Below are 23,226 nucleotides of genomic sequence, written 5' to 3' on the forward strand. Positions count from 1 at the left end.
TAATTAGATATTTCTACCTCTAATCTTTTTTTAGAATAGTTGTCTAGAACCATAGTTCTCTGTTTATTCTTTAAATTACTTGTGTGAATGATGCTGTATCACATTTTTTTAAACTGAAAACTCAGTTCCTAAAAATTGTTTTTCAGTTATTAATTATATTTCTTAATGTATTTTACCTCTTGTCCTGCTTGCTTTTGCTCCTTGCATCTTGCTTCTCTCTGGATTTACTTTTCTTCCTGCCTGGGATCATAAAAGAAAAAATTCATCTAGAAAATGATAAAGCTCAAGCATAGGAAGGAGGAAGGAGACGACTCAGGGAGGAAGGGGTCTTAAGACACTTTAGGTCCTAGATGCAACTGAAGTTCACGTAATAGTTAAAATAATAACCAAAATGTAGAATTAAATGTGAACATTAGTGTCTGATTTTGGAATATTGTAATTTTTATAGATCAGGTAATATTTCCAGGACAGTTTAGAGCATCTGATTGCTTACTCTTGTCTCTTCACAGGTAATTTAAATTTTTCCTATTCTGGACAGAGAGAAATTGAAATGTGATGATTAAGAAATATAGTTTAAGTCAATAGTCAAAAAAAGAAGAATTTGAGTTTAAGAATTTACACGTTTAGCCGTTCTCCCTTAAGGCAGAAATACTCTTCTTTGCTGGTCAGTCGTGGAAAAACATCTGTTGGTAGGCGTTATCCTAGCCACACATCTGTTGCTGGGGCTCGTGTGGTTTTATTTCGTAATAATCTTTGCAAATACTTGATTAGAGCTGGAGGTGGGAGTGGAGTTTGGAGGAACTGGAGAAGGGATGCTCTTTGTAAAGATTTAGGTAAATATTAACTGCAGTAGGTATTTTGTTGATTAAAGAATTTTTATGATTCAATGCTTTCAGTTTTGCAGTGTTTCAATTCTTCAGTGTTTATTAAAAAAATTTCCAAAATTAAACACACCATGAAGTTGCCTTTTCATTTTTTGGTAGATTTGTAACCAAATTATTGGAAGACCTCATCTTCTTTGTTGCTGATGTACTTAACAACGGACAGGAAGTTCTGGATGTGGTTATCACGAAGCCAAACCGAGAACGTCAGAAATTAATGAGGGAACAAAACATACTGGCACAGGTGAATGTTTCCGTGTACTAAATTTGCATATTTTATCTGAGTTGTAGTATCAGCAAAGTCCTTGTATTAGTTGTCTATTGCTGTGTAACAAGTTAGCCCTAAACTTAGCATTTGAAAACAGCAGGTACTTAAAGTGCCTTTGGATTAGGAATCTGGGTGGTTTAGGTGGGAAATTCTTGCTCAGGGTGTTTCACAGGCTATAGTCAAGATGTTGGCTGGGCTGCAGTCATCGCGAGGCTGCAATGGGAGAAGATTCACTACCCAGCTCCCTGGCCTGGGCCTCTCCACAGTGCTGCCTCAACACTTGGCAGCTTGCTATCCTTAGAAGTGAGGGATCTAAGAGAGAACAAGAGAGGGCACTCAGATGGAGGCCACAGTCTTTTTATAACCTAATCTTAGGAGTAGCATCTCATCCGTTCTACTGTATTCTGTTAGTTAGAAGTGAGTCAATAATCCAGCCCACAGTCAAGGAGACAGGATTTCATAAGAGTGTGAATTCCAGGAGGCAGAGATCATTGGGCCCCATCTGGAAGACAGTCTACCGATAACCTCTAAAGACCCTCCATGGTCAGACTATCTCCAGAAAATGTACCGGAATAATACTCTAGGAAGAATTTCCAGGGAAACTTGGAAACTGCCACCTCCATCTGCTTTCTACTTCTTCCCCTTTCTTCCCAAGGAAAGTGGGACAGTCAGTTCATCAGCTCACAAGTGCTCTATACAGTATTCTGGGTTTTTCCCCTGAAAGTCTAGAGCTGCTCCTTTATACTGTGTCTTCCCAAAATTGTTCATAACATGCCAGTAAATTAATTCACTTCCTAATAATATACACATATGGACATGCCTACTTTCATGCATTCTTTTTATTCTCTTAATTACTATATAAAGTAATGAGCTTCTGCGTTAATTGTGGACTGAAGGAAGATACTTAAAAAATAAAAATTATGTTATTAATACCAATGTTCTTATGGAGCTGGGAAAGGAAAACAGTAGATATATTGTCCATTAATATTCTATTGCTGATTGTCTGAGTATATAAAATCAACCATTTTCTCAAAGAAAATAAAGGTTGCAAATCTTATGAGACAAAGTCTTTCCTGACATTAGCATTGCTTTTGTATAAAACATTTGATTTCAGGGACTTTTAGGACCTTGAATGATTTATTCATATTATTTCAACCAACATATGTCAAACATTTTATTTCAATGTGATAAATATAAAATTCAAGGTTTTGTGAATATAGAATTATTGAAGAAACTCTAATTCATCTTATGCTTCATGAACTACGAAGGAGCATTTCCCTCCATTTGGCTTTCGTGTGTGAATCCTCATGCCTTGGTCTAGGTGCTCTGTCATAAGCAGTTTGCTCATCCTATGAGCTCATCTCCAGGTGATCCTACCTGCTGTCTTGCTGCCTAAAAGAGTTATGTTCCTCAGTGCTTTTGACATACTTCCCAAATGCTAATCTTCTTACAAGAAGAATCTGAGTCACTGGGTGTCACCAGCTGCCCATCTGGCCCCCTCCTTGTTTTGAATGATGGTACATTCATTGATTTGGCCACATCTTTATGTACAGGGACAATGAATTAACTCTTTAATGAAGAGGTTTAGAAGCAATATTTGAAGACAGGTTTTTTTGTGTTTTTCTGTCAGTGTCAGATGAAAAATAAATGTTTTCCTTATATTACTATTTTTTTATTGACGTATAGTCCGTTTACAATGTTGTCAGTTTCCGGTGTACAGTACAACATTGTCATACACATTGTCATACACATGCATGCGTATATTCCTTTTCATATTCTTTGCCAACATAGGCCTCCACGAGACATTGAATACAGATCTCCCTGTGCTATACAGCAGAAACCCGTTGTCCATCCATTTTATACGTTGTCAAAATCAAATTTTATATATTGTCAAAATCAAACTATATTTTAGTTTATCTGCATATTTCATGTAAAGTGGTACAATGTAACATCATTATATTTTTTTCCTTTAATAAAATATAATTTCTAGACAAAATTAAGCATTTTATTTAGATAATGTTTTTGTCATTCAATTCAGGGAACCCTTTTAGCAGTATTTTTCTGTTCCTTAATATATTGGTCTTATATCCTACATCTTTCTTTTTAACTTTAATTCTACTCAAATATTACAAAAGTGTTTTTGAGTCTGTGTGCTTGTTTGTAAAAAAAAAAAAAAAATCAAAACTTTGCAAAACATGCCCCTCCATTCATCAGAATAAGTGGTTTTCTTGTTTTCTTTGTGTGTGTGTTTTCCTGATAGGTATTTGGGATTCTTAAAGCGCCCTTTAAGGAGAAAGCGGGAGAAGGCTCAATGCTGAGGCTTGAAGATCTGGGAGATCAAAGATACGCTCCCTACAAGTACATGCTGAGGCTGTGCTACCGTGTGCTGAGACACTCGCAGCAGGACTACCGGAAAAACCAGGTTGGGGGGCGCTCATTTTCACCTCTGTTCAGCATTTACAGGATGGGCAAGTTTCCGTGGTTACTGTTCTGAAACATACAGAAGAGGAAAGGGAAATTCTGCTTTGCAGTGAAACGTTTTATGTTGGCAACACACAAACATGACCTGTAAATGTCCTTGGGCAGACATCTGTATGTATTCTTCCACGTAAAACTAGAACCATTGGATGAGGATGTCTTAAGTCCTTCTCTGTGTGTGGTATTAGCTCCCGCTGGGCAGGAGGTGTGCGGGATGTATTATGTAAAGAGGAAGGAGGCCTTTCTTGGCGTTTCGAGGAGCACATGAGGTACCACATCGTCATGTGTAGGCTAAAGAGGTCATTGTCTCGTGGAAAAGACACGACGTGTGCACCTGAAATGTAAGGTGGAGGCACAGGGGGTACCTGAGTTCTAAAGCTTCTTCTTTCCAATGGAAAATGCTGTCATTGGAAAGATTTTCCCCAACTTCATTGCATTCCTTTAAGATGGCAAGATATCATAGGTAGAGCTGTTCTTGTTTTATTGGAAGAAAAATTAAATTCCAGAACGTTAAAGGACAGACCTTTATGTGCTCAGAGGACCAGCGTCGAGAGCCCCGAATACCAGGGCCCACGTTGTTCAGGGGGGCTCAGCAGTGGGGGCGGGGCTAATGGTCACTCAGTGTTCTCTGCGTGGCCTCACTCATCCTCTTGGAGGCCACCACTCCACACAACATGCTCAGTATTCTACAAGAGAGGTTGAATTAACTGAGAAAACCGACAGGTCTACAGAGTTTACCTGGTGCCCTCGGGCCCACTGGGTCCCCCAGTGCACACGTCCTCGACTGTGCTCAGCCTTTGCAGGGTCCCATGGGTCCGCTTCCTACGGCAGAGTCCTGTGCTTCAGCACCAGATCTCCTTGGGGGCTGGCTGTTCTGCTGGTCTCTAGATGCAACCATGTGCAGGCAGGTGTGTCCACGGCAGCACATCTTTTTTTTTTTCCCCCACAACATTTTAATTGAAATTTCTGTTGCAATAACTGTAGATTTACATGCAGTCGTAAGAAATAATACAGAGCATGTCTTTATACTTCATCCAGTTTCCCCTGATGGTAACAAGTTGCCAAATTATAGTATAATATTACAGTGAGGTAATTGACATGGCTACAATACACGATCTTACTCACATTTCCCTAGGTTTACTGATACACATTTGTTTGCATGTATGCATGTTTATGAAGTGCTATACAATTTTATCATCTGTGTAGGTTTATGTATCTGCTACCAGAGTCAAGATACTGAATATTCCAACAATTCAAGGATCCCCCTCACGCAGCCCCTTTAAACCACATCTACCTCCTTCCTGCCCTACCCCACCGCCAGCCCCAGGTCCCTTCCCCAAGGCAGCACGTCTTAACTGGTGTCCTTTCTCATGCCCTCAAGGTCTCGCACAAAGTTCTTTCTCACGCCTCTCTGTCCAAGTTGGGGACTCACATGCCTGGTGTACTCAGGGGCGTGTGCGGTCTCTCCTATGAAAACACTCTTCCTTCTGACAAGTAGACACACTCACACACACACGTGTTCCTCCTTGATAATTTCTCCTCTCTTTTGCTCTCAGTTCGCCCCACCTAGGCACATCATTTCTCCGGGTAAATGTTTATTCACTTTGGGGGACCAGCTTTCTGATTTCTTTAGAGCATGTGATGGTTGGTGGGCGACTCCTGTCTTTGAGGATGTCTCCCCAAGAGGTAGAGCATTGAACTTACAAGAGAATAGAGCATCTCCAGCATTCACTGAGGGGTAGATTGTATTTTGCTTCACATTCTCTGCCTGCTCCCGTCGAATCTCACTGATAGTCGAGAAATGTTTTTTTCATTTCTGTTGCATTAAGAATGCTTTGTGTTAAATGATCTTATCTACAAAACAGAAACAGGCTCACAGCCATAGAGAACAAACTTATGGTTACCAGGCGTTAAAGGGCGTGGGAAGGGATAAATTGGGAATTTGAAATTTGCACCTCTTGGGGAGTGATGGAAATGTTAGCTGTCTTAATTGTGATGGTGGTACCATGGGTGTACACATCTATCAGTATTCATCAAAGTGTACATCTGAAATATGTGTAGTTTACTGTACAGGAACCACACCACAATAAAGGTGTAAAAAAAGAGAGAATGCTTTGTGCTAACACAATGTAGATTTTTGATGTTTTTAGATCATGATTTTTATATAAAAGCAGGAAGACTTTCTACTTTATCCTCACCTATGTTTTATAGAGTCCTAGTAGGGAATTCTTTTGTGATTTAGTGCTAACCCAAGACTTTAATGTTGAGACTCTAACTTCATTTGATTATTTATCAACGTCTTGATCTATTAGCAAACATGTCTTGGAGGTTTTTACAACAGTGGTAAACATGTATAAATCAATACATATCTTTAAAAAGACACAGTAACAGCAAACATTTACTTTACTTAACTGGCTACTGATAAACAAAGCCATCATTTTGAAGAAGGCCAACAAAATTGCTGCCTAAAGTATAATTAGGTTTTGTAACCAATATCAATTTCAAGCAATAGATAGGTTCCAGTGAATTTTACTGAAGGCAAAACCACTTTCTGATCAATAAATTCTCCCATGATAGAAACAGAGACAAATTCCCAAGGAGAAATCCCCAAGAAATTGAGGTGAAACTGCTGGACTGGGGAAGGGGTTAAGCTCACCGTGCTGCGGTTTCTGAGATGTGAGAAAAGGGTGATGGTGGCTGGAATGTAGGAGAGCCAGTGTGGACAGTGAGGAGCAGGTGGGATAAGGCGTGACTGAGGGTCCCCGGTGGCTTTCTCTGGCTTTTAGAATGGATGTTTCTGGTTTTCTCCGTGGCTCAGAAGGACCCAGCTCTCCCACGTCCTCTCTGGCTTTCTCCTCACTCCCTGCCCTCGCGCTGCAAGGGCCACCTCGTGTTTACAGAGCTTACAAGTCTGGGTTCCACCACCCCATGGCCTTCGCCCTTGCTGTCCCCACTGCCTCGATGGCTTCTCTCCCCACAATTGCCTCCTCCTGATCATTTCCATCATTTCATCATTTTCACCATTTCCATCCTAGGTCAAAGGTCACCTCTTTGGCGTTTACCACATCCAAAGTTGCCACCGTTCCCCCACCCTCTGTTAGTTTCATTTCACTTACCAACGTGTAAAACGATCACGTTTATCTCCTCGCTGGGATGTAACCTCCGTCAGAGCTTACCTGTCCTGTTCAGTGCCACATCCCTTGTCTCTCAGACAGTGCCTGGAATGGCTTTCCAGAAATACCTTTGGGACGAATGAATCTGATCAATATATTGATTAATCACAGATTTATCACGTTACCGTTAGATAGCTTTTTTTTTTAAATCATTTGATAGCTTTTTTAAAGGCAAAAAGTGGTACAAAATTTTACTGTTATTTTAAAGAGAAGATTTAATAGATCGTGGTGGTAATGTGTACAAAACAGAAATCACCTCGGTTCACCTGGGATCTTCATGTAACAGTACAGAGCTCGTCCTTCGTGAGCAAAACGTCAGAGGGTCATTTTTGTTTCTATAATTATGCCAAATTCATAGGTTATGACTTTTAGTATTAGAAGAAGCTCCTCTGTTACCTGGTGAAATCCTTAGTTACTATGTCATAAAAAATGGTTATTGTAACTAGCTTTATTTTTATTTTTCTACCGTATAGGAATGTAAGCATCGGTATTAAAAAGTATTTCTAGGCACATAATTTTCCTTTACAATTTAAATTTGGTATATGCTAATGTATTTTCATTTCTTTCCTCCAAAAATCCTGCTTATTGAAGAATTATTTGCTTGCTGTTCTTTTGAAAATAATTTTTAGCGAGTTTTCTGATATGAATAAATCAGTCAACGTTGCCGACCCTAACAGAACGTGCTATTATTTCTAAGCTGTGCGGCAGTGCATTCTGACAGTCTTTCTTCTTTGCAGGAATATATTGCTAAGAATTTCTGTGTCATGCAGTCCCAGATTGGCTATGATATTTTGGCAGAAGATACCATCACAGCTTTGTTGCACAACAACAGAAAACTACTAGAGAAACACATCACAGCAAAAGAAATAGAAACATTTGTTAGTTTGCTCAGGAGAAACCGCGAGCCAAGGTTGGAAGTGGTTCTTGCAGCGTTTTTTTTCTTGTGGGGATTGCGACATTTTGCTTTATTTTTAGAACTTTTTTTTTTAAAAGTTAGGATTCTTTCATGGACAAGCGATGTTGGGCATATGGCTGTAATAATTACATATCATAAAGGGTTCTTAACTTAGAGGAGAGCAAAACCCTTTATAGACGGATTTAAATGTAGTGGTTTTTCTCTCTGATAGCTTAGGTTTTTCTAGTACTCTGTCAGTTTACAAAATATATTCATGTACGTTGTTTTGTTTAAATCCTCACACATTCTCGTGAACTGCACTGCTCGTGTAATATTATCCACGTTTAGAGATGAGAAAACAGAAGCCTGGAGGCTGACTTGCCCAAGAATACCTCAGTAGTCAGGGATACAAGGGGAGGTAAATGAACGGTTTCTGACTCCAGATCATGTTCCCTTTCTCTGGCATCATGCTGCCTGATCTGGGAGAAATGAAGGCAGAAGAGTCAAGCAGATGCACAAAGCTTTCTTAACTCACACAGCAAATAAGCGTTAGAAGGTAGTACAGGGCCTTGGACTTGACCAGGCCGTAGTCACTCGGGGTCAGCGTGTGCTGTACGTCTGTTTTACTCAGTACGACATTGGCTTTGATCTGCCTCTGTTTTGCTATTCAGTTCTGGGGTGGTCTCCGTTTAGGATAGATACATGATTTTCCAAACACAACAAGTCACAGCGCTGTGGTATGAACATCAGAAATAAATAGAAGCAAATGAGTGATTTTCAAAAACAAGATTTGGACTAAACACAAATCGTTGGATGTTTTATTTGTTTCTAATGATGCAGCAGATAAGCAACACATTAGAAAAATGTTGTATGGAAGTTAGATGAAGAATATGTCTAAAAAGCTACTTTCATTATATCCCAGAGTATATTTGAGGGGTTTTGGAGGATGCTTTTATAAGATGCTGTTTATTAATGTTCCATTTAATGTTTCCTCCCGTCAGATTTTTGGATTATTTATCGGATCTGTGTGTGTCTAATACCACCGCGATCCCTGTAACTCAAGAACTCATCTGCAAATTTATGTTGAGCCCAGGCAACGCTGACATTCTCATTCAAACCAAGTAAGCCCAGACGATGGAGGCACCTTTTTTTTTTTTTTTTTTTCTGTTCATTCCTTGTAAGCATTACAGTTACTGATCATGCTTGCCAGTGAGCTGGTTCTTAGTTTTATGTGTGTGTGATTTATTTCAAGGTTGGTCTCAATGCAGGGAGACAGCCCCATGGAGAGCACCATCCTGTCAGATGACATTGACGACGAGGAGGTCTGGCTCTACTGGATTGACAGCAACAAGGAGCCTCACGGCAAAGCTATCAGGCATCTTGCTCAAGAGGCCAAGGAAGGCACCAAAGCTGATTTAGAAGTTCTTACCTATTACAGGTGCAGTATTGTGGAGAATCGTAATCCTAAGTCTCACACATTCGTTGAGAGATGACTCCCTGAAACCTGAAGCCCATTATCTATGAAGAAGAAATTTAAGAAGTTGTGTCAGAACTAGGGTGGCTGAAATATTCAGTATTATTGAAATTATTTGCAGTAAACATGCACATTTGTGTTTTCCACGTATTGCATTTGCAGTTTTCTGCTTTTTCCACTGGTTTGGAATTGCTGCGCGGCAAAGGGTTGTTTCCTCTTACTGCCTAGGGTGGGTGCAGGTGAGAGACACGTTGGGACCGAGGTAATCCAGTTGCATGGGAGGTGGAACTGGGGCTGGGGACGCTGCTACAGCTGTCGAGGTGGCTTCAGAGAAAGTTAACAAGTAGTTATGCGAATATTGCTTGTAATCACAAGCAATTATGTGAAGACCTAGGGCTTCAGAGAAACATGTCTGTGGTTGTGAAGGTCAGCGGTGGCACATGGCAGCGAAGTAACTGGTCAGCAGATTGGGAGCAAGAAGCCAGCTGGTGTTTTCAAGTCTAAGGCATGGACACCCAAGGCAGAAGCCCTCGGGCCAGGCAGGACCCACATGACAGGAATCTTTAGAAAAGCAGAGAATTCTTTGTGTTCCCACAAGGTTTTTACAGCTACAGCCGCAAAGCCAATGGCCACTTCTTGATCTCAGGGGCTGATGGATCCAGGGGTACTGATGTCATTTGGATTGATCATGTTTGGTTTGGGAACCGAGGGGGTCTCTACTTGGAGTGCAGATTCCAGAGCCTGGAGCGGAGTGAGACTGGGCAAGGCAGAGAGAGATGGCTTTAGGTGAGCTCTTGTCCATAGCCTTCAGGCTTCGTGTATTTGTAATCCTAGGAAGCCGAGAACCGAGAGCCTAATGACACTCTCCACAAGACACGTGTTGCTGGAACAAGTAAGAGAAGTTGCAACTGAATGAGCATAGAGATGACTCCATCTGTGTGTTGTCATCTGCTCACTTAAGCCAGTACCCAAAGGGTTGACTACAGCATCACATACATTCGGAAATACTGGTGTCATAAAAGTAGATGCTGACTGATACCACAATATTTACAGCCTTTATCCAGAAAAGACAAATAATGTAACGTGTTTAATATTGTTAAGGTACCAGCTGAACCTCTTCGCAAGGATGTGCTTGGATCGCCAGTATCTGGCCATAAACCAGATTTCTGTGCAGCTCTCCGTTGATTTGATCCTGCGGTGTATGTCAGACGAGAGCCTGCCCTTTGACCTCCGAGCATCTTTTTGTCGCCTCATGCTCCACATGCATGTTGACCGGGACCCCCAGGAGTCCGTGGTCCCTGTTCGCTATGCCAGGCTCTGGACGGAAATCCCCACAAAGATCACGATTCATGAGTACGTTTGAAAAAATTTCTCGAGGACTTCAAATTCGGCAGACGAACTCAAAATTAAATGTCTTCAATTCTGAAGTGAAATATAAGGAAAGGCATTGCTGTGTTCAAACTCGGATTGTTAATCTTCCAAATGCAAATAAGATCCTATTTTTGGAAAGTAAAATGATAACTCTTGAAAATAGAAATGTTATTCTGAAAACCAATCAACAGAAATCATATTAATGATGGGGTAACAATTTGTTAAGCCTTTAATATTATGGTGGACTCTGATTTAAGTTCTTTACATATATTAACTCATTTCAAAACAGCTGCACTTTACAGATGAGGACACAGCACCTAGAAAGGTTAATTAATTTACCCAAGCTTGGAAGTCAGGAGGTTGAAGTATATGTGTTTTCCTATTTTTAAGTGATTACAATCAATTTAACTTGCTTTAAACTCTTTCTGTCTTCCCAGATATGATTCAATAACAGACTCTTCCAGAAACGATATGAAGAGGAAATTTGCACTGACCATGGAATTTGTTGAAGAATACTTGAAAGAGGTTGTAAATCAGCCTTTTCCGTTCGGAGATAAAGAAAAAAACAAACTGACATTTGAGGTAATTTTTACAATTAATTCATGCGGTTATTCAATTTTCCCCTGTCTAAAATTAGATACATTGAACACCAAAGATTTTTTTCTTAAGACTATTTAGGATGTTTTGGTAATTAGGTAGTTAAGTTCACGGAGGTGTGATTCCTTGTGCCATTTTTTAAAAGATACATTTAATGCTTTAATTATACCACAAAATATTTGATTTCTAATTATCTGTTACTTTTTTCTTTGATTTTTTAAAAAAAGTTTCATTTATCTGTGTATACTTTATTGCATTTAATAAACAAAGACAATTTGGTATATGTGTCGTATGTTCAGATACATTTTTTTCATCTCGATGAGGGTGATGCTTTTAGTCTCATTAAACTGAATTGAAATACCTCCAGTTACAATATCATTTGGGGGATATAGTGACTAAACTAAAGGGAAGATGCCATTGTATGATATCTGGTGTTTAGGTACCTACTGGTGTGTCACAGATTACACGCCAATTTAGCAGCCCAAGGCAACAAGCATTTATTATCTCATGGTTTCTGTGGGTCAGGAATCTGGGGGGGCTTATTTGTTCGGGGATTCGGGGCCAGGATCTCTCATGAGGCTGGAATCAGACTATTGATTGAGGTGGCAGTCATCGGGAGCTAGATAGTCTGCCTCTGCTTCTGAGCTCACTTGCGTGGCTGTTGGTGGCTTTACTTCCTTCTCCCTAGACGTCTCGTCCCCCTGCCACGTGGGCCTTTCCATTGGCTGCTGCATGTCCTTATGGTATGGTGCCCGGCTTCCCCCAGAGCAACCATTTGAGAGGGAGAGAGAGCCCAAGATGGAAGTTGCAATCTTCTATAACCCAGTCTTAGAAGTACCATACCATCACTTCTGCTATGTCCTGTTGGTGACGCAGACCAATCCTGGGGCACTGCAGAAGGAGACCCTACATTGGGGGTCATCTTGGAAGCTGGTTCTCTCTCCTAGTATGTCCTGTGTATCCTAGAAGACCACAAAGTGACATGGAGAACATATATTTCTAGACAAATTTCATGGATAATATCCATTTATTATTCATTAATGTAACTACTTATTAAGTGGTATCCTACTGACTTAAATTTAAGTTAGTACTTAAATAAGAGGTAAATCATTCTAGTGAAAACCTCTGTTAACTACTATGTTACAACTAAAGTCTTGTCTTCTTGCTTCCTCGCTGGCTGTTAACCAGACATCTCATCTTCTCGTCACTGGGCCTTTGATGGGGTTGATAAACTGGTCTTATTTGGATTTAGTTCTAAACTTGAATCAATCAGTATTCAGTTGCTTTGGCAGGGATTTCAATTCGTACATATTGAAGAATGAAATGCCTGCATTAACTTAGATAATAAAAAGTCAGTGTTTATTTCAGTTCCTAATGTTTTTCTTTTCCATCCTCTCGCCCCTCCCCCTTTTAAAATTAAGGTAGTCCACTTGGCTCGGAATCTCATATACTTTGGATTTTACAGCTTCAGTGAATTATTAAGGCTAACGAGAACACTTCTGGCTATCCTGGATATCGTGCAGGTCCCCATGTCATCGTATTTTGAAAGATTAAGCAAATTTCAGGATGGAGGTAAGAACTTTTGAGAACAGTTAAATCTTTTTGGTATTACTTTGAGGTGAGATTAAAAAAAAAAACCAAATCTATAGAGAAGTGGTTGTTAATATGTTCCTGCTAACATGTGTGTGCTAATGAGAAGTAATCCTATGATAGGACTGAGTGACCATAGGCTGGATTTATAAACATGCTTCTCTGTTTTTTAATGAAAAGCTGTGAAAGACAACTTCATAAGATCAAGGAATTCCATCTTGAGCAGCTAACGTGATGGTCAGTCCACTAGTGAAAATATTATGTATTACAAAATGAAAACGTCTTAATATTTGTGATCACCATGGTATATGTCATGTGCTGGCTGTGCTTCCTAGCAGGGCTTAGAAAAATGCAAATAACAGGCACACTCAGGGTCACGCGGGAGAAGCAGTTGGTGCAAAGCTAGCACAGGAGATGGTATTGGAAAGTGGACAAGAGAATGGGCTTTTGAGTCAGAGTGCCTATATTCACATCCTGCCTTTACCATTTATTAGCTTAGGCAAGGCAGTTATCTTCTCTTAAGAGTTCCTTTTCTCATCTAAGATATGATGATGATGGTAATAGTATTTTCTTCACAGTTTCCGTATGAGAGTTAAGTGAATATCTACAACATATTCAAAGCACTTTTAACAGTGCCGGTCTCATAACTCAATAAAAATTTTTGTTGGAAGATGATTGTCTTAGGTTGGATGCCCTGAAAATACCCTGTGGTATCGAATTGTTTGCAGAATGTGTATGGAAGTGTGCATTTAGGATATGCATCTGTAAGGAAGTGAGGAAGGTAGGATGGGGCGGGCAGAGAAGCTGACCCATGGTGCAGGTGCAGCTGAGATCTTCGCTGATCCTTTAGAGAGTTCTGGAGCTGGGATGGCCCTTCAGAGTTGCCACGAATTAAGGCAAGGGGCCTGAGCTTTGTATCTTTGCAGTAGCCAGTTTTGACTACTGGCTTCATCATTGACAGTTTAGGGAGCCTTGGGTAAGGCAGGTTCCCTTCCCTTGGCCAGGGGTCACTCTTAGTGAGAAGGCAGCAGCAACTGAGGAAGTAGATGCCTCACTTCTGAAGAGGTGATATGTGTGGAGTACAGTGTATCTACTACAGTATCCACTACAGGATTGAAAAAGGAAAGCCAGAAGTCTAATTTCAGACATAAGGAGGGAATATCTGGCTAAGAATGATAACAAAAAGGTAGCTGAGATAATTCATTGTTGCTGCTCTAAATCTCAGTTCCCTCTGCCTCTTCCAAAAATCCATACAGAGCAATAAGAAGCAAATTAACCCCCACAAACCTCTCACCTTCAGCAGAACTAGAAGACAGAGGACAGTACAAACTTCAGTTATTCTAAGTGGAAAAGTAACATTAGTGGTGCTGTCTCGCAAGTTCCCTCTGCTAGCCTTTCTGGACAGTTAGTGGGTTCTGGAAAAGCCATGTGGAAGAGACAAGAAGAGATTGTGTGAAAACCACCACTTAGAGAAGGAGAATCCAGGTAGGTAAGAGTGCGGAGTAAAGAGGATGGAACTTGAAAGTACCCAGGTGGTAGTCGTGGGGAGGCAGTGCTTCGAGGGGTGAACAAGGTTAGAAGCAGGGAAGAGGCACCTTTTGGTGTCTTGCTGGTGGAGAGAAAAAGAAGCAAGGTGGGGAAATCTAGACTACCACAAGATAAAGGAAAACAAATAAAAAAGAAAATATAGCTCCTCCTCCACTGCCCCCCAACAAAAGCCAAACTTTAAAGAAACTGCACTTCACAACTCGAACAGGAGAGGGTGCTCTTGAACTAAAGATCATGTAAACCAGCTCCTATTGTCCCCTTGTCCATGAAACGCAGAGCTGTAATCAGTCTTTATCCAGATGAAAGGATACAATACAAGATCAAAACAGAAGGGAGGATCACAACATTTCAACTGATGTGAATTTTTCTCTGAAAAACAACCACAGAAGAGAAGAAAATTGTAACATGATACTCCAAGCGGAATTAAGTATCTTCAGATACGAAAACATGAACACATGAAAAAACACCTTGAATCATACATCCAAGAACTAAGGTTAGAGATGGACCCAAAAAATCAGTAAGGAATGAAATGAAAGTTGATTGGACTCAAGAAATAAATAGACTGAAATGGTGAACTTTATTATTATTTTTAGAAATAACAGACTAAATTACAGGCTATCAAAGGGAGAATAGATTTGAATGAAAGTGTAGTAAACACCCCTGAAGGGAGGCAGGAGAACAATGATGAGAATGGGAAGGATTTAAATAAAAAAGTAAAAAAAGTCAGAGAGAAAGTAGCTGAAATGGAAGAGAGGCAAAGAAGAGTCATCGTATGAATAATTGGAGTCCCTGAAAACAAAGCAGTGAAACAAAAAGAAGGGAAACAAAGCAGTGGAACAGAATGGAGATTTAAAACTCCAATCCAAGAAAACATTCTGGAAATAAAAAATAACCTGAATTCTACCTGGTGAAGTTGTGCAGAATGGTAATCTTCAAGACTTAAGACACAGCCTAATGAAACAATTACATATGGATACATAATACATAGCAATATATATTCAGAGAGAGTATTGAAGGGGACAGGGAGGAACTATGGAAGCAAGTGGAGGAAAAAGGAAAGGAAAGATGCTTCCTGGAATGATGCTTTTACAATATCCAGTTTCCTTTACATCAAACCACCCTTTAAAAGTTGGAAATTGATCTTAACTTTTGGTCTTGGTGCTTATAATCTGCTTTCAGCATTTTTACCCCAAAGAGAAGTATTTTATTCCCTTGAAAATTTGCTAGTATCTTGTACGTACGCTCCGCTGTCCTATGCATGTCTGCCCTCTGAGACGCATTTTTTTTTTTAACTCTTTTCAGTATTTTATAATTCTCATGTTTTCTCATGAGCTCCATTCACCTCTGGTTACCTTAATCATTCTTTCAGTTATCTGAGAACCATTAATCAAATTATCCAATAAGAAATTATTGAACAACTGTTGCATGCCAGACACTATTCTTTTTTTTTTTTTTAACAATGTAACATTTTTTATTGATTTATAATCATTTTACAATGTTGTGATGCCAGACACTATTCTAGTCACTGGGATAAGTGATGAACAACATTACGTCCTTAGCCACAGGGAGGACAGACAATAAATAAATAAATAGGCAGACTCCCTCCCCTCCCCCTATTGGGGGAGATAGTCATAATAAGCAAATGAATGACAGTGTTACATCGGATAATGCTATGGAGGAAAGTCAAGTAGGACAATATGGAGTGTGATGGAGTAAGGGAGGGGCAGTGATTTTTAGCTGGAGTGGATGGGGCCACCTCTCTGACACCTGAGCTGAGACCTGCGTGCATCGAGGAAGACAGCCCCGGGGCAGAATAAGCTTGACATGAGTGAGGAGCAGCCGGAAGGCCATTCTGTCCCAGGAAGAGTGAGGGAAGGGAGCACAGTAGGAGAGAAGGTCGGAGAAGCCCAGACCATGGAGACTTGCAGGCCTTTGACTTTGAACTTTTTATATATGTGTATATCTATTATTTAATTGAAGTACAGTTTACAATGTTGTGTCAGTTTCTGGTGTACAGCACAATGCTTCAGTCATACATGATATATTCGTTTCATATTGTTTTTCACCGTAAGTTACTGCAAGATATTCAATATAGATCCCTGTGCTCTACAGTATGAACTTGTTGTTTATCGGATTTTGTGAGAATCTTCTCATATTTTGAAGCGAGAGGCCCTCTGCCAGAGTGCAGTTAGGTGTTCTGTGCGATTCAGTGGGTCTGCAGATGTAATTCTTGGTGTATCTGTGGGAAAGGGCAAGCTGTGAAGTCTCTCTACTCCACCATCTTGGCACCTCCCTGAATTTGAATTGTATCCTGTGTTTGATGGGCAGCTTCAGAGGGATTTGAGAAGGGACTGATAGGATTTGATCATGTTGACTGGACAGTGGAGAGCATCTGTGTGGACACAAGGGCTAGAAAGACCACAGCAGCGAGGCTGATGCAGAACTGGATGGTGGTGTTGGACTGTGTAATAGTGGTAGAGGTGGTGAGAAGTGGATGGATTTGGAATGGTTCAGTCCTGACTGATCGGACTTGGGTGTGGAATGGGAAGGAAAGGAGAGTCAAAGATTATTCCTGGGTTTTGAAAGCCCTTGTTTATTGGGATGAGAAAGATTGGTGGATCCGCGGGGTTGGAGGGACAATCGACTTCTCTTTGGGCACATCAGGTTTGAAATGCCTATTGGTCACGTGAGGTGGGGGACATTATGACAGCTGGATATGTGAGTGAACTTAGGGTGTTGTCAGGGTGGGAAATATGAATGTGAGAATGAGTACGTGGGAGACTTTCAAGGTTACCAGACTGAATGCGATCACCAAAGCAGTGATTGTTGATTGGAAAGAAATGATGTCTAAAGATGGAATCCTGGAAGCTCCAATATTGAACTATGAGATAGGGGAGGAGCCAGCAAAAGAGACTGGAACAGAACGGAGTGCTTGTGAGTAAAGAAGAAAACCATGAGAACAGGATGCCCTGGAGGCCAAATGAAAAGTAATTTTAATCATTTGTTGGCTTAGATAAATAAATATGCTTCCTCGGTAGCTACTATTCACTGAGTGCTTGATGTGTTCAGTGGTTTTACGTGGATTCCCTTCCATGTAGTATGGCCTGTGCTTAACCCTGACACTCAGTTTTACTCCATTAGTGAAATATGAAACACCATAATTCTATTCCAGTATTAAAAGTAGTACATGACAGGTGTCATCAGCCAATTTAAATTTTCTAAGAAACTTCTTGCTGTGTGGATAGAAGATACCTAGATGTGTTCTTCATGAACCGTCCCTTCCATTGGAGACCAGTATGGCGTGGAGAGTGGTGGCTCTTCATTTGGGGAAGTGCATTTTCCTAATTTGTTGCAAGGGTTTGTGGACTTTGGTTAGATTTTTGGAATCTGGAAGAATATTTTCATCCCTCTATTTGGTAGTAAATATCCTTGAAATCTGTTATTCTGGTTCTTGGTGTATCGAAATTAATTTCCATTTAAGGATTAGAGTCTTAAGGTCTCTTCTCTTTGCAAATGAGAGGATAAACTATTTCTTTCATGCATTGCTATTATTGGGTATGTAATATAAACTGTGAGAAAATATAGTTTGTTGTTAAGCACGATTTGATGACAATTGTAATTATACTACACATGGTACCCTTGAGAGAAGTTGTTATGGTGGGCTTTCTTCGTTTCTCTCAACTCTGAAAGTCCTTCTCAAGGCATCTTTTTTGCTTTTACTGATGTTAAACATGTGTCTAATGTCATCATCTTGCGTACATTTGGAAGGACAATGCTTGCGTACATTTGGAAGGACCAATCTAAATCTGATTCAGATTTCTTTGGAGCATATTTATACTCGCAAGACAAAAAAAGGGTACGATACTTTTTGTCAGTATTGCCTTGAGGTACATTCGAAAAAGCACGTGGCTTTATTTGCATTCTATAATATAGAAAAGAATGTACCTCACAGGGCTACATCATTCACTCATAAAAATTGCCAATAGGCAAATGTAATTGGATTGTGCATGGATTCCACACTGTGCTATAAAAAGTTTCCTTTTCAAGTGCCAATATAGAAAAGCATCTTCAGGGCGTTGAATTAACTTACCTGACGCTGCTAAGAATTAAAGTGCAAGAAATTAATTCTTTGTATTCTTTGCACCACTTGGTTATTTATTAGTCCAATGAGCTAATATTTAAGAAAAACTGTTATTGAGGGCAGAATTTTGGTTCATAATTTTTTTTTTAAATTTAACACTTCTGTAGGACATCAATCAGAGACCTTCTTTAAACTAGGAAAACAAAATACAGAATTTAATATAAAATTTTTTACAAAGAACAAAATAAAATCAGGGCAAGGCAACATCATAGATGTGAAGTACAGAGAAGGACCCGATATCACCTACTCAGTGTTACTGACACAGATTCATCGTCTCCAGCTAGTCCTGAAGAATTGTCGGACAAATACAAATTTGGGGGTAGTCTGTAGAACAATTGCTTTGAACTTTTCAAAGATGTCAGTGTCACGAAAGATAAAGAAAGTTTGAGAAACTGTTCCAGGATACAGGAGATTAAAGAGACATGACAGCTAAATACAGTATATGGTTTTGGATTGGGAAAATTATTATCTACAGAAGACATTATTGGCACAATTGGTAAAACTGGAATAGGGATTGTATATTCGGTTGTAGCATTGCACCAGAATTCCTGAATTTTATAGCTGGACTGGACTGTGGTTATGTAAGAGCATGTACTTGTTTTTAGCAAATACTTGCTGAAGAATTGAGAGTTAAATGGTCATGGTGTCTGGAGCTAACCCTCAAATAGTGCAGGAAAGATTTTGTGTGTGTGTGTGTGTGTGTGTATGTAGAGAGAGAATGTGGCAAAATTTGTGAATCTGGTAAATGTGGGCAGAGGGTATTATGAGAGTTCTTTGTACTATTCTCGCAACTCTTCCCATAAACTTGAAAGTATTTCACGACAGAAAAGTTAATGGCTTAAATAATTAGCCAAATAAGAAAATGATTTGTTATACCTAAGATGATTTCCAACTTACAGCATTATCTTGCAACGCTTCTAGGAGGCATGTTATTATAGCTGAGTTCTATTAGGCTGTAAATTCCTTAAAAAGTCCAATTAGACCCTATAAATTCTTAGCAAAAGAAGCAAGAGAGAGCACATTTCTGGAATCTCCAAATGTGGAGACAGGAATTGTCAGGCCTGGGAAAAATTCCTGTGGTACAGGGTGAGACAGAGGTTGATGCCAGAGAGGAAATCCCAGATTATGGGAAGTACCTGGGGAAAAACGACTTGTTATTGTCAAGGACAAGTCAGGGAGTCACGGCAGTGTTGCCATTACAGAATCCGGCGTAGCATCATCTTGGCTCATTTATCTTCAGACAGTTTGAGTTCTGTTTTCTTATTTTAGTCAAACTTTAGTTTTAATTGGAAGTCATTTGCAAAGCACAATTTTTGAAAAATAGGAGGTAATTTTAAAAGCATCGTTGCTAGACAAATTAGCTCTTTCCAGTAAGTGATAACAGTTTTCTTGTCTCATACTATGTCTGGAAAATTGTGTGCAGTAGAACTATGTCTTTTATTTTTTTTTATCCTTCTGATCTGCTTCCCGCTTATGAGTTTTACTCCAGCGCAGTTGGGGTTAGACATTCGGAGAAGTGTGTTTGCTCGTCGTTTGGCAGGTCAGACCCAGGGGAGCAGAAAAAGAAGCATGTGGAGAAGGTAAAGGCTTATGGTTCCTGGAGTTCCAGTCCGTGCCGGCCTCGATGGCACCTGTTTTAAGTAGGCTGTCCACACAGCATTCATGTGTTTTTTTCTGGGAAACCCTGTAGGTTTAGACGTTAGCGATGAGTCTTTGAGGTGATGGGGATGGCTGGCTTGGAAAGTGGCAGTTACAGAAGTTTTCGTCTTCTGGGTCCTTGGTTACAGCACAGCCCCCCTCCTGTCCCTGGGGGTTGTCCTCATCCTAGAGCGAGCTGGGGGTCTGAGACCTGCTCCCAGGCCGTGACTGCTCCCAGTGGCTTTTAGTTGGCACGCTCAGCAGAAATTGCTAAGCTCAGAAACAGCTTCTCATTTTTTTGCCCTAGAGGTGGTCCATTCAGAAAAATTTCCAGGCATTCTCACATGGAGGCACAGGGAGCTGACACTGCCCTGGCCTTTCCTAGTGAGATGGAAGATTCTGATCTTCAGAACTATCAGCCATCAACCCTTCATTGGCAATGTCCTCACTTCAGAAAAGAAATACTGTTTTCAAACAAATGTATGCACTCCCAGCAGGCTATGTTGTTCAGTCAATTTGCTTTGCCTAATACGTATCATTTACTCTCAGCGATTTAAAATGCACAAGCACCGTTCAGTGTAATTGATCTTTTGGGTTGAAGGATTATGTCAGGCAGTGCTCTTCTTTGCCCTGTACAGAAGTTAAAAGCAAATGCATACACCAGCTGACAACTGGGTATTTTCAATAGACTTGTGAAAGTTTATTTTATTTAAGAAATTATGCGCTCTTCTTCATGTTTGCAGAAGGATATACAATCCAAGAGTTGATACTACTACAGGCAGACCTCCTTTTATTGCACTTTGCTTTATTGTGCTTCACAGATTTTGTGTTTTTTAAAACTGAAAGTTTGTGGCATCCCTGAGGCTAGCAAGTCTATCAGAGCCATTTTTCCAACAGCATTTGCTCACTTTGTGTCTCTGTGTCACATTTTGGTAATTCTCACAATATTTTAAACTTTTTCATTATTAATATATTTGTCACGGTGATCTGTGATCTTTGATGTTGCTATTGTCATTGTTTTGGGGCACCACTAGCCACACCCACATAAGCTGGCTGACTTAATAAATATTATGTGTATTCTGACTGCTCCGCCAACCTGCCATTCCCCCACCTTTCCCCCTTTCCTTGGGCCCCTCTATTCCCTGAGACATAATGGTATAGAAATTAGGCCAATGAATAACCCTACAGTGGCCTCTGTGTACAAGTGATAGGAAGAATTGCACGTCTCTCACTTTAAATCAAAAGCTAGAAGTGATTAAGCTCAGTGAGGAAGGCGTGTCAAAAGCCAAGACGGACCGAAAGCTGGGCCTCTTAAGCCAGTTACCAGGCAGTGAATGCAAAGGAAAAGTTCTCGAAGGAAATTAAAAGTGCTGCTCCAGTGAACCCACGAAAGATGAGAAAGGGGAGCAGCCTTATCGCTGATACGGAGAAAGTGGTAGCGGTCTGGACGGAAGATCAACCCAGCCACAGTGCCTCCAGAGCAAGGTATTAACTCTGTTCAGTTCCACGAAGGCTGAGAGAGGTGAGGAAGCTCCAGAAGAAACGATTGAAGCTAGCAGAGGCTGGTTCACAAGGTTGAAAGAAAGAAGCCGTCTCCATCACATCAAAATGCAAGGTGAAGCAGCAGGCGATGATGTGGAAGCTTTGGCAAGTTATCCAGAAGATCCAGCTCAGATAATTCGTGAAGGTGGCTACACCAAACAACAGATTTTCAGTGTAGATCAAACAGTCTTCTATTGGAAGAAGATGCCATCTAGGACTTTCATAGCTGGAGAGGAGAAGTCAATGCCTGGCTTCAAAGCTTCAAAGGACGGGCTGACTCTCTTATTAGGGGCTAATGTAGCTGGTGACTTGAAGTTGAAGTCAGTGCTCATTTACCATCCTGACAATCCTTGGGCCCTGAAGAATTATGCAAAATCTAGTTTGCCTGTGCTCTACTGGAACAACAAAGCCCATATGACAGTACTTCTGTTTACAACGTGGTTTAGTGAATATTTTAAGCCAACTATTTAAACCACTGCTCAGAAAAAGATTTCTTTCAAAATATCACTGCTCTTTGACAACACACCTGGTCACCCCAGAGCTCTGTTGGAGGTGTACAGTGAGATTCATGTTGTTTTCATGCCTGCTAACACGACATCCACTCTGCAGCACATGGATCAAGGAGTCATTTTGACTTTCAAGTCTTATTGAGAAATACATCTTGTAAGGCTGTAGTTGCCATAGATGGTGCGTCTCCTGATGGATCTGGGCAAAGTAAATTGAAAACCTTCTGTAAAGCCTTCTGATTGTAGACGCTGCTCAGAACATTTGTGATTCATGAGAAGAGATCAAAATACCAACATTAACAGGAGTTTGGAAGAAGTTGATTCCAGAATCCTCCTGGATGACTTTGAGGGGTTCAAGACTTCAGTGGAGGAAGTAACTGCAGATGTGGTATAAATAGCAAGAGAATTAGGAGTGGAGCCTGAGGATGTCACTGAATTGCTGCGAATGGATGAGGAATTGTTTCTCTTGGATGAGCAAAGAAAACAGTTTCTTGAACTGGAATCTACTGTCGAAGATGCTGTGAAGATTGTTGAAATGACAACAAAGGATTTAGAATATTCCATAAACTGAGTTGGTAAGGCAGTGGCAGGGTTTGAGAGGATCAACTCCAAATTTGAAACAAGTTCTGCTGTGGTTAAAATGCTGTCAAACAGCTATAGAAGAATTGTTCACGATAGGAAGTCAATCAATGCAGCAAACTTCATTGTTGTCTTATTTTAAGAAATTGCCACAGCCACCCAGTCTTCAGCAACCACCACCCTGATCAGTCAGCAGCCGTCAACATCAAAGCGAAGCCCTCCACAGCAAAAACGATTGCAATTCAATGAAGGTTCAGATGATAGTTGATATTTTTTAGCAATAGAATACATTTTTAGTTAAGGTATATACATTGTGTTTTTAGACATAATGCTATTGCACACTTAATAGACTAAAGCAGGGTGTAAATAAAATTTTTGTATACACTGGGAAGCCAACAGAATTCATGTGACCTGCTTCATTTTGATACTCAGTTGGTTGTGGTGGTCTGGAATGGGACCTGCCATATCTCTGAGGTGTGTCTGTACGAATCATTAGTTAAGATCACTTATTGCAGGTGTCTGGGTATGTTTTGTTCTGTCAGAAA

The 23,226-nt window shown here is 40.3% G+C and overlaps 1 protein-coding gene across 1 annotated transcript in view; it reads left to right on the forward strand.

Annotated features, from left to right (window-relative positions):
• The window catches only part of ITPR2 (inositol 1,4,5-trisphosphate receptor type 2), a 417,643-nt gene that overhangs the window by 122,970 nt on the left and 271,447 nt on the right, over positions 1–23,226 (forward strand). Inside the window, exons 14-21 of the mRNA XM_032472913.1 lie at positions 984–1,125; positions 3,410–3,571; positions 7,538–7,710; positions 8,697–8,816; positions 8,948–9,133; positions 10,271–10,522; positions 10,978–11,122; positions 12,559–12,709. Of these exons, the coding sequence (XP_032328804.1) occupies positions 984–1,125; positions 3,410–3,571; positions 7,538–7,710; positions 8,697–8,816; positions 8,948–9,133; positions 10,271–10,522; positions 10,978–11,122; positions 12,559–12,709 (1,331 nt within the window). The remainder of the gene's footprint in view (positions 1–983; positions 1,126–3,409; positions 3,572–7,537; positions 7,711–8,696; positions 8,817–8,947; positions 9,134–10,270; positions 10,523–10,977; positions 11,123–12,558; positions 12,710–23,226) is intronic.

This window comes from Camelus ferus, chromosome 34, assembly GCF_009834535.1.
Source record: "Camelus ferus isolate YT-003-E chromosome 34, BCGSAC_Cfer_1.0, whole genome shotgun sequence".
NCBI lineage: Eukaryota > Metazoa > Chordata > Mammalia > Artiodactyla > Camelidae > Camelus > Camelus ferus.